Raw genomic sequence first — 12,344 nt, forward strand, 5'->3', positions numbered from 1 at the left:
GTGCTTATCAAAGGGAGTACCTAGGAACCTCAGCCCCCTGTAGGAGGCACTTTGACTGCATCAGAGCTTCCTAGAAGAATGGGCATTTGCCCTCTGGTACCAGTGACTTTGGTTTGCATTTTCATCAAGTGGATGCAGAGAGGGCCAGACATGTGACATATGCACTTTAGTTGCAAAGTAATTCAGCACAAGCATGATAGGTGAAATGCATTTCTGGCAGATGCCACCATGAACAATTTATGAATGCCAGCTGTCCAGGCCTTGTCTAGATGTCCTTTGCAGACAAACTGATTTATGCACCAAAGCTGTGCTAGAGAATCCGTGTAGTGATTCACAGCAGGGTTCAGGAGGAGTTCAGAATAGGACAGGGCAAACTCTGCAGGGGAAACTATAGCAGCACATCAATCCTTGTACTCTGAGAACTCAGAGAAAATAAAAATATTTTGAGACAGCACTGTTCTAGACAGTGAGGATTCCAAATGAAAAGCACACAGCCTCTTCCAGAGCCAATGATGGTGAGGCTGGCTTGCAAGCATCTACCTGCTGTAAGAAGCTCAAGAATAGAAAACAAGCATCCCTCCTGCAGCCAAGGGAAGTCTTTTGTGATGTGGGGCCTTTTCAGATATTAATGTGAGTTCAAGAAATGTGAGTGGGCTGGCTTAGCAATGTCTTTACAGGAAAGACAGTGGATTTCTTATTTTTTTACCTGTTTGATTGCTTATTATTTTAGTGCAAAGACTTGCTCTGTGGCTGGCATATTATTCTGGTATTCTAAATGCAGTGTTTCAAGGTGATGTCCCTACACAGGATTTCTATATTCCCCTTAAATTCTACTCTCAGTAAACCTAGAATGCTATTATTTCTGTGACTGGGCCCCTTGGGTGGGCAAGAGGAAACCTTCCAAGTATATATTAAATCTTGCTCTAGTGAAACTAGGCATGGTAAGAAAAGTCCTCAGTTTTAAGTCATCCTTAAAATGAGGCTGAAAGTAAATTTCTAAAATATATAGAAGTAAATAGAGCTGAAAATATTATCTGGCCTGGCCTCATCTTCAGCACACAATGCAAGGACAAACTCATGTGTCCTGCCCAAGACCACAGTGAAATTACTCACCAGTTCAGAATAAAGATCAGGAACTATATCCTCAAGATCTATGTGTCAAAGGTTTGGTTTTCAGCTGGTAGAATATTTTTAAATGTGTGTAAAATGTGTATATTTTGTACATGTGTTGCTGCATGTGTGTGGGTACATATGTGTGTATGTGCACACATATGGAAAACAGATATCAGGTATCTTCCTCAATTGCCCTGCACTTTATATATTGAGGCAGGATCTTAATATACACCATATACATATGCATATATGTGTGTATTCACGTGTATATACATATGTATACACAGACACACACATATACACACACAGATATCCAATCTGACTAATCTACTAATCTACCAAACAAGCTTGTCTCTGGTGTTCCATGTCAGTGCATTCTATGATGTGGGATTTTTTTTTGTGGGTTTGGGGGATCTGAATTCAGGCCCTCATGTTTACATGGAAAATACTTTATCCTTAGCCACACTGCTGTGGTTTGAAGTGGTGAATGGACCATGTGGATTCTAGAGCCATCTGTGGATTAGTCCACTGATTAACGCATAGTTGAAGAGTCTGTTAGAAGCGATCTCTAATGGATGAGACAGTCCATGTGGCACACCTTTGAAGAGAGCACCTTGTTCTTCAAGTCTTTTCTGTGTCTCCTGCCTCCTGGTTGCTGTGAAGAGAGCAGCCCTGCTCCACTGCTGTCTTTCACCAGGATGTCTTACCTCAGGCAGTGGAGACAACTGACAGGATCAAAGGCTTGAAAACAGGAGCCAGAACCAACATTTCAGTTAGAGCTTGATTTACTCAGGTATTTTGTCAAAGTAACCAAAAAAAAAAAAAAAGAGTAATACATCTACTTCATAATAACAAAGGCCCTCCTTTTTATGTAAATCATAATTAAGAATCCTCAATTAACCATATTTCCTGGCAGGATGGTCTGCCAGGAATGATCTACCACAATGGTATGATCCCAGGAAGACAGATCTCTAAAGGTGTCAAGCGTCATATTCAGGCACTGGAAAACTGCTTGGGTTACATGACTTTATCAACATTTGTGCCTCTATTGCTGACAGGCAAGAAAGCAAACATGGGGGAATGTCAAAAGTAAAAGAAGAATAAATTCTTCTGCTATCGTCCCTCTCAGTTCTTCCAAAGTTTCCTTTTAAATAAGAATAAAGGGATGTAAAATGTTAGCAGGGGTTAACATCTAAGCCACCTTTTCATTCATTAGAAATCAAGGACACTGAGTTTGACAGACATTACTCTTCCTAACAGAGAGAAAGAGAGAGAGAGAGAGAGAGAGAGAGAGAGAGTTACTCACACACTAGTGTGGCTGTTCTTCTGTTTATCCTGGGAGGCTGACAGATTCATTAAATGGTCTTTCCCACCACTTGGTGGAATAATTAGCGTGATAAATGAATGTAGTGATCATTTGGGGCTATACAGTGATGCTTATACAGAGTTGGCCTCAGTACTCCGCCCCCCTCCCAACTTCCAGCTCATCTTTTTCTCATGCAGATTTTTGGGTCCAATTATCATCATTAGCATCTTGAACCAAAGTGCTGAGTTTTGCTAACAAGTGAAACCCAATGTGAATCTCACTGCCAAATAAGCTCATTAAATCCCAGGCACCATGAAACAGCTTCTTTTAACAGAATTAGAGAGATACAGAGTTCTGATGTCCTGAGATGACTCCCCATGAACTTTGAGTAGTCAATGAATACTGTCACTCTAGTCAGGAAGTATGACGGCAAGTTTAATAGGGAGTGATAGATGTCACGGACCTCTCATAGGTAAGCAAAAGGAAGGGACGTCAAAACAACTCAGGGGACTATACTGATTATCCTCAGTTTAAATTTTTCATTAGCTGCTCAAAAAAATATGAAATAGAAATATATCAAAAGGGACATTCTTGTCTACAATAGGCTCCCAAGGTAACCATCAGCATTTAAAGCCAGTGTGTTTACAGAAGCCATGGCAGCAGTGGCTGCCTAGTTTGTCATATTTATTCAAATAAGAAACAGAGAATGGAACATAGAGGGCTCAGTTAAATGAATGGGATGCTTCCACAGTGAAAAGTGTCTTCTAGACAGATGAGAGGGACAGTAGCCATACCCTCCACCAGCAAGGGAGGACACTCCCAGCCCTGGAGAGCAGCCCCTAGGCACTGAAGGTGGTAGTGTCTGCTGTGGTGGGGATGGGCAGCCTGAGGAGTTCCTTACCTCATCTCCGTTCAGATAACCCCTGAAATGAACTCAGGAAGAGCAATTTTAAGTGTGGAGGTGGGGTTTGTGAAGAAGGATGGAACGTAGATCTTAAGCTCAAGAATTAGCAGAGAGGCACACAAGAAGAAAGTGAGTCCCAAAATCTTAGGTGCGGGCTTCACAAAGGACAGTCACTTTTTATTATCTTTCTTATAGTCATAAACAGAATTTGAGTTTTTGAAATTACTATGGTTGAAAGACTGCATATGGAATTTAAAGAGATCACAGGGTGGTTCTTGAGGTTTATCTGACAGGATTGTAGTTGATTAGATAAAACTCTAGATTCTAAAGATGTAGGAAGTTGGGGGTGTCCTCACACACCATAAGCAAAGTCAATCTGCTTGTTTGGGAGACACTTAGTAAATATACAGAAGAGAGTGCAGCCCTCTAGAGGTCATAGGTACTCAGGCCTTAAGCTGAGTTTGTTATTTTAATATTCTTTTAAAAAAATATTGTCTCTATGTGGGCAGTCTTTACAGTAACTATTGCTTGTGCTAGAAATTTTGATTGTTACCTGGAAGGAGGCTTTAACCAGACTCTGGGCTGAGAGGTTTCTTTTTCAATCAAAGCCTGTTTCATTCTCCTGTCTTTCTGTCCTGCCTCACTGGGACCTGAGTGGGTCTGGCAGGATGCCTGGAGTCAGGCAGGTGGCCACGGGGGAGGGTTTCAAATGAAGAGCAGGAGTCCAGGCATGGAAATGAAGTGTACAGTTCACCCACAGATCGCAGCAGGGATGGACAAAGAATTAACATTTGTTGGTCCATGACCAGCTTCCAATTCTATTTCATACTATTAGAATTGCACTGAACACTCTCTGTGACCCTATAAAGGAGTTATCATCAACTTCCCTCAAATCTTGAAGAAACCAAACCTTGGAAACCTCAGTTGGCGGGCTCACAGCTGCAGAGCTCATAAATGGCTGAACCAATATTCATATATGATCATCTTCCCAGAAGTGTTTGTTAGCTACAGTACCTTTCTACCTCTGTGCAACTGTGGAAAGAACTTGGAAGACACCCAGCCCAGCCTCCCACCCACCACAGACTTCCTGTCTGCTTTATCCCGGCTATGGAAATTCAGCTAGGGTTTAAGAGCAAGCCCAGGGTCTCTCCAGATGATTATATCCCACTCCACGAAAGTCCATCTTCTTACATCACACAGCTTCAGCCTCTCTACACACAGAGCCTGGCCGGCTCATTCCTGCTCTACAGCCTGCCTCAAATAGCTAAGGAGAACGATTATGATTCCTCAGGTCCTCTTTTCTCAGCCAAACACCAATGTTCTTTACTCCTTGATATAAACAATTGCGTACTACCGAGATCGAGAAAGTGCATAATTGGGACACCGAGGAGACATAAAGGAGGAAAGCATCAGTTTTAGTTGGAGGAATTCAAAAAAGAAAAAAAAACATTGAAAGCAATGAAGTTTGTATTAATGGGATTTCGCCAATCAGAAATGCATGTTGAGTAAAGAAAGCAGTGAAGAGAAAAGCCACAGCTTTGGGCTGGGCACGAAGATCCATGGTGAAGTAGACTGACAAGGGCTTTATCCCCATGAAGCCTAAAACAGCATCATGATGTAAAGAGGGTAGCAGAGCTTGGCTGGGCAGGATGGGGAGGAATGAGAACAGTTCTTGGATTAGACACTACAGGACAGGGAAGGAGAGCCTGTTGGGAGAAGGCCAAGGTGATGCTTTCTTAAAGTTTAATAAAAAAAAAAATGAGGAATTTAGAGGTAGTATAACACATGAAACTTGGCTTTGAGATTTTTTTAAGTAGACAAAAATTAGAATTGGGTTTTTTCTCTGGCTTGATTTTGTTGGTGCTAATTGTCTGAGGACATTCTGTCCATACAAAATGGCTCCAAGGAGGATGTCTTGAATAGAACCCGGCTTGGCTATTGGTAAAATAATACACAAAAGATGGCTAAACCCAGCATTCTATTGTCCGGACATGTTTCTGCTTCTGGGAGAGCCACATAGACAACCTCAAATCTGCATTCTCTGGGGAATATATCCCATATCTGTTTTCGAATCAAGAAGGCTTCTTACTGACTTGTCCAGCATTTACCCAGACACAGCATCTCAGCAAAGCATGTGGGTTTTGGATCATGGGACTTAACATTAGTTATTGGATTCTTCACCATAATGAGGCAATGACATAAATCAAGAAATGGACTCAGCTCAAAGTGGCAGCTTAATAATCACAGCTAGATGCTGATGTGTCAGCCACTGGCGCAGACATAATCCCAAGGGGTGTGGGAGTACTGTGGCAATGAAGAGAGTCATAAATATGGAAGCGAGACCTTCCAAAAGTCTCCAGGGAACCACCCTTTGCCCTGCACAGAAGTACAGAGGCTTCAGCTTAGGTCAGTTTTCAGTTGTCAGTGCTGTAGAAAGGAACCAGAAATTTCCACCTGAAGACCTTCAGCAAGTGGAAAAGTTGCAAAGAACAGACAGACACATCCTCTGTGCATTTCTCCAGTGTATAAAGAACACCCACAATTGAGGTGGGGAAGATATAGCTGCACCTTAAGAGGTGGTGGTAGTGGTGGTCATGGTGGTAGAGAGGAAGAGGAGGAAGAGGAGGACGAGGATGAGGACAAGGACAAGGACGAGGAGGAGGAAGAAAAAGAGACCACAGATATGTCTGACTTGGAAAAGGCAGGGGCCTGTACCTGAAGTAGGAAACGTTAAGGGACTGTGCATGACAGAGAAGGTACAGTGTGTCTGAGCGTACATGATGGAGCTATATTTGATGTGGAGAATGTGAGGGAGCTGTGTATGACGTAGATAAAGTGAAGGTTGTAATTGAGGTGGAGAGTGAAGAATCATGCCTGAGACCTTGAAGGAGGGAGACGAACTATGCCTAAGGTGGAGGTGATGGATTGTGAGTGAAGTGGAGATGGTCCGGGAGGATTCTACCTGAGGTGAAAAAAAACATTCGCTTTAGAGCAGAGTTATAGGCAAGGGACTGTACATAGGTTGGAGAAGACAGGAGCTTTCCCTGTAGTAGACAAGGCAGGAGGCTATACTTGGAGTGGGGACAGAAGCGTAGACACAACTACATGTGTCCTGTGAGCCTGAAGAATAAAAGGCTCCAGGCCTTATTTTACACCTCCAATACACATGGCATTTCATATCACCTCTCAGCTTACAAATCCGATTCAAATCAGGCAGCAGGTAAAGATCACATCTCTGCCATCTTGACAGGTCGTGGTAAACTCACAGGTTTTACAGCCTGGTTCAAAGTTTTCCTTACAACTATTTCCTCAGGCACTGGCCCACTCACTTTTCACAACACTGTGAAGAATATTTGTCCTGATTCTCTGAAAGGCAGTCATGATCCAGAAAAGCTAAGCAACATGTTCAAGGCCACAGAGTAAATACATTAAATAACTAGCCAGGTCTGCAACTTGTCAATAGGATCTGGATGCTTTCCTGTCACACATCCTCAGGGGACCTGGAAACAGGGAATGGAGCGTCTTCTCCTTTGTGTTGTAATGGAGGCAACTACTGCCTGGTCTTGCACGGGCATACGACAAATGGACTCATTTGGCTTGATAGAGTGGGAGCCCTTCATGCCCCCTCCACAATGATGGATGCCTGGAGATGCGTAGCCCGCAGGTCTACAGGCCTCCACTCCCTCAGCTGTCACGGAGCACAGCACAGGTTCATTAAACCTGGATTATTTAATGATAGTTAATAAGATAAACTTCCTCCCAGAAGCCAATAGGAGTTGACACTGTCATCTCTTAACTGGTACTCAGGAGTTGATGAGGCACTTTCTGCCACCAGAGAGTGGGTCTTTAAGGCTCTTAATAATAATAGGTGTGCACAGTTGCCTGAGATGGAATCATATAAACATGGGATTTCTAAAATCAGGTTAACTCCTCAACACGCACACAAGGCAGTATGGAGTCTGTGTACCTAGAAAACTTCAGACCTCTGCTGAAAAGAGCACTCATCCTCAAAGTATTCCTAAGGCCCCAGACCTGGGTCCATCAGAGGCCCAGGAGCACATGGCTTAAATCAGGATCAACATCTGAAGCCATGCCCTTCAGACAATATATGCTTCAGAAAGGATCCAATCTAAGATACTTTATAGAGAGCAAAGAATTACTCTACTAGATACGGAGACTGCCCTGTCTGGAAGAATCGGGTTCTCAGTGATTTTATGTATTTACTTGGAATAAACTTGTCGATCAAAGGTATATACAAAATGCAGACTGGCCTGCAGGTTTGGATTTGCTGCTGTGGAGCTGTCGGCTGCAGGAGAGTGAGCCTATGAGCTGAGCTCCCTGACAGGCAGCTGGATGAACTATTTATTTTTGGCTAAGCAGATCCCAGGCTGGAATGAAGGCAGAAGACTCCTGCAGGTATCCAAAGAAGCCAGAGTCACATTCCTTACCCATAAATGTCCCCTTCACAACAGAAAGGTTATTAAAAACAAAAAGAAGGAAGAATTGATCGAAGTCACAAGCAGATAGAATGAAAACACATGCACACTATTATATGCTGAATATTGTTATTTATTTTATAATTCACTTGTAATATTTGTATTGCTGTTTTCATACACACTCATGCTGCATTTCCTAGTGGGGAACTGGATCTAAAAAGAAATCATTAATTGGTAGCTATGGTTTAATTATGTACATCTCTGTATATTGTGACATAACGCCAGAAGAAAAAGAAATGTGGGCTTGAAATCCAACTGCTGGTAAGTGAATTTGTGCTTTAACTCAAAGTCAGAAACTCGACAGATCAAGTGACAAGTTCTGTGCTAATTATCATAATGAATGTGGTCATGAAAGGCCAGACATGAATAAAATGCAGAAATCCCTTAGTGCTGAATTATCTCGGAAATATAGTGATTAACTTTCATTAGATACATGCAAAAATGTTTAGTTTTATTTGATAAATATTATCACAATTTCTATTGGAATAAATATTATTACTGTCACACATCTGAGCTTACCTAACCATCCTTTCTTCTTTGAAATGGTGGCTCTTAAATTAAGGTTTGGTGAATGTAGGATTTCTTAGCACTGTAGCAGTTACAACAAACCAGAACAGACAATGAATAATGTCTATAGTGGTATGTCAAGATGCAGTAACATATGGAGATGGGATCCCTAGGTGTACTGAAATAGAAAAATAAAAGGGAATGTTAATCAAGAGCAACAGGTTTCTGTACATAAACTACTGCATGTGAGTCCTCTTGAAAGCTACGGCTAACTGGAAGGGTCTAGCCAGGTAACCAAGAAACTATGTCTAATGATGAGAAGTTTTGTGGTGTGTGTCTATTGCTACCTCCACGTGGTTTTTGCTTAGTTAGCTTCAAGTTCTTGTACTTTTCAGCATAACCTAACTATCGTTCAACATTAAGTACCCTAGAAGGGTGTAGGCCACCATTACCTGAGTCAAAGATGCCGAGATGCTCACACTGTAGCAGAGCCAGCAGGTGAGAGCATAAGTTGGCTGTGAACAACAGTTTAGTCATGCACAAAGCTGCACCATCACCATGGTTGGCTCATTCCTATCACTCAGAGGATTTCACCCTTCAATCTAGAGTTAGAACATTCTCTTCCTAATGAATAGGTCTAATGTTCTCCCAGGAGACACAGCATCCCTTCAATGGGACATCCCTTGCTCGCAAATACCTATCAAAACAGCGACCTGATATGTAATGTGTGTGCGTGTTTCATGTCTGTGGATATCATTTTCTGGTATCTTCATAGGCCCTTGCTTATTAGCCCACTGGTTAATTCAACAAGTTATTATTTGTTAAATGAATATGCCTAAAGTTATTTTAAAACTGTTCACCAGAGCTCCATGAAATGGCTTATGAGATGGTCAAATATCAGGTAACATTCTACCAATACTGAAAAATATAAGAAACACATAAAGGTTTAGCATGCACTAGATTTCAGGATGTGTTTTGGGATGTTGGATCTTACAGAATCACTAGTATAACTCATTCTAAATATTCAGTTTAAAATTCCTTCACCTCCAAGTCTGAGAGCTGGATCAATGTCAGGAGTGACTTTTGCAAGTCAACTGTAGCTAATGGCAAAGTGGGATTTATGAATCCTGAGTTTGCTAGTACTGGCAAGATGTTACTTCTTTTGAACTCCTCTATAGTTCAAAGAATATTTGTAGGTAGTTAGCTCCACATTACTGCTTTCTCTCAAACAGAGAGATGACTGTCATGGGACAGTCCTTAATGAACAGGGAAGGCATCATGGAGAAGAGTGGGATCGAGGACCAGCTCCTGACAATGAAGGGAGAAGCTAAAGCCTGCTGTGCTCCTCATTCAAAGAGAAGGAGCACTCCAGTAAGAACACTAACCCACTAAGAGAAGGAGCACTCCAGTAAGAACACTAACCCACTAAGAGAAGGAGCACTCCAGTAAGAACACTAACCCACTAAGGAAATTGTCATTTCATTTGAGGCTTAATTTTAGTTGATTCGCTGTTTCAAGAGTCCTTTGACACTTAAACTCTTGCCCGGTTGAAAAGGTCCTAAATACATTTGAAATACCCGAGGGCCCTTGACAAGCATGCTGCTTTCAATGAGGCCATACCTGTCTTCATGCTGATGCTGACCTAATTCATCTGGGTCCTAGTTTGCTTTAATCTTCTTCCAGGGATTTCTCTCCTAAGAGATTAAACTTTCATCTAAGCTTGAATCAAGCAAGTGAAATGGACTCCTGACTCAGCCAAGGATAAGTCTGCTGCTTTTTTTCTCTTTAAGTAGCTAGCAGGGACTCCTCATAGTTAATCAATAAAATATCATGTGGCAGAAAGGATTAGGAAACAGAATGAGGTGTGCTTTCATAATTTAGAATTAGACTCCATTTAGGAATATGTACTGAAGATCCTTCTACCTTCCCTTCCACATCCCTTCCTCCTCCCGTTCCCCCTTCCTGAAATCAACAGCTAATATGTCTTACATTCTGACCTCAAGTGTTACACAGTGGTAATGGTCTGCAGAAAATAAACCCACAGTGCTTATAAGTGACCATTAGGATGTTGGGAACTTTCTTTAGTACTTTCTGACAGCACAGCGTCTTGAAGTGATGATCTTTCTTCAGCTGAAATTTGCCCAAAGAAAGCTTTGGCATATTTTGGCCTAATAGGATAAGCTCTGGATATCCTTTGCTCTTATCATACACAGCCTGGCATTGGAATGTTGACAGATAGAGAGCTGTGATGGGCACCGACACCTAGTGTTGACAATCCCAATGCCCATGCTCTGGGTAACCGCTTTGTAGTCACTTGAGATCACATATAGCCCAGACCTTGATGATTTCTTATGATCCATAAAATTGGTGGTGAATATCTTTGTATCCTGAACATGCTTCTTCTGCCTTTGCCACAGGAGGAGTGTGCCCTGGGTCCAACGATCCTTGTGTGGAGAAACCGTGTCCAGAAGATATGCAATGTGTGGGTTATGAGGCCAGCAGGAGACCATTTCTCTGCCAGTGTCCACCAGGGAAACTCGGAGAGTGTTCAGGTACAGAGTGGTATGAACAGGACTAGGTTGAGGCTCCTACTCTCCAGTGAATTTTCCTTGAGCAAATGTCTCTGATGAAACCCTTCCGGAAGACATGTTAACATGTATACAACACTTAACCTTCAAAATGAAACATGACCAATGTTCACTCTCATATTTAGTTGGGGCATGCCATAGCCAGTCCATGCTAAAGAGACATGAACATAAGACTTCTTTGTAATTGGAGACCATCTCATTGGTCCACAGTCACGTCTCATGGTCGATGAGAGTGTGAAGTTATGGAAGACTGAGTGCTGCTGTATGGACACAGCAGACACCACTACCCCCCACAAGAGTCAGAAGGCTGCACGAATCTGTAGCCAAAAAGGAAAATAAAAACCAAACCCAAAAGAAGGTAGATCTGAGCCAGTCTCATCAACATTCCATAGAAGAAGACCAGCTTTGAACACCAAGTAAGCCAGCTCTTCCCCGGGAAACTCTAGCTAATGCCATGTTGCAGAAAACTGAGCTGTTTGCCTCCCTATCTTAAAGAAGAAAAATTAATATGTATATCATTTTCATCCAAATAACCTTCTCCTTGTGGTCTTCGTCCAATTTTAACGCTTTTACTCATTTCTTTCACCTTATTTCACCTTTTTCTTCTCAAAGTATCTTCTTTCGTTTTCACCCCAGTAGGATCATCTTCTGTGGTAAGGTATATCAACATCTAGGCACAGTGATACCAATTTTGGAATCCAGGAGATAATGACTATCTCTTGTAAGGCAAACCCAACAGCATGGCTGTGGGTGATAAGTGATGGAAGAGATGATAATCATAGTACTGTTAGTGGCAATATGACTTATCATGCCTAAAGTGGAAAGCACTTTGCTGCATATTCTGTTTTAGAAGTCCAGCTTTTGTGAGATGTCCTATTATAAAAATGGGAACCAAACTCCGTCACAGTTGATATCCAGCAAAGACCAGACCATGAAATGCAGGGGAAATCTGGACGCTTGAGCAAGTCACTAAGGTAGCCCTACCCCAGCACACATGCTGCACACACAGCATCCTTTTCCACCAATTTCTAAACAGAGGATGTTCTGTTGCTGGTGACAATCACCCATTTGCTGAATTTTCATTCTCTCTGCTGTTCACTCTACAAAGCCATTAACCTTTTTGCTGCAGTGTAATGACAAAAATGCTAAGAAATCAAAAAGATGGTTAATTTAAAATCAGGCAAATTTAAAATCTGGAGGTGGGTTGGGCTACAGAGTCTAGGAAGGGGTAACTCCTCTTTGAGAAGCCAACAGCCACACCGTCTGGCGTGACTTACTTTCCTCTGAAAACCCCTTTTCTCCTAACTTCAAGCTTAAGCCTATACTTTTCAGAGAAGAGAGAGGAAGAGAGAGACAGACACAGAGACAGAGACAGAAAGAGAGAGACACAGACACAGACACAGACACAGACACAGACACAGACACAGACA

General features: G+C 42.1%; 1 protein-coding gene across 3 annotated transcripts in view; it reads left to right on the forward strand.

The window, feature by feature from the left end:
* Fat3 (FAT atypical cadherin 3) overlaps positions 1–12,344 on the forward strand; it is a 577,941-nt gene that overhangs the window by 532,523 nt on the left and 33,074 nt on the right. For all 3 annotated transcript variants that reach the window (XM_028763348.1, XM_028763349.1, XM_028763347.1), the window contains one exon: positions 10,744–10,878. In XM_028763348.1, the coding sequence (XP_028619181.1) occupies positions 10,744–10,878 (135 nt within the window). The remainder of the gene's footprint in view (positions 1–10,743; positions 10,879–12,344) is intronic.

Source organism: Grammomys surdaster, unplaced genomic scaffold (assembly GCF_004785775.1).
Source record: "Grammomys surdaster isolate TR1022 unplaced genomic scaffold, NIH_TR_1.0 138, whole genome shotgun sequence".
NCBI lineage: Eukaryota > Metazoa > Chordata > Mammalia > Rodentia > Muridae > Grammomys > Grammomys surdaster.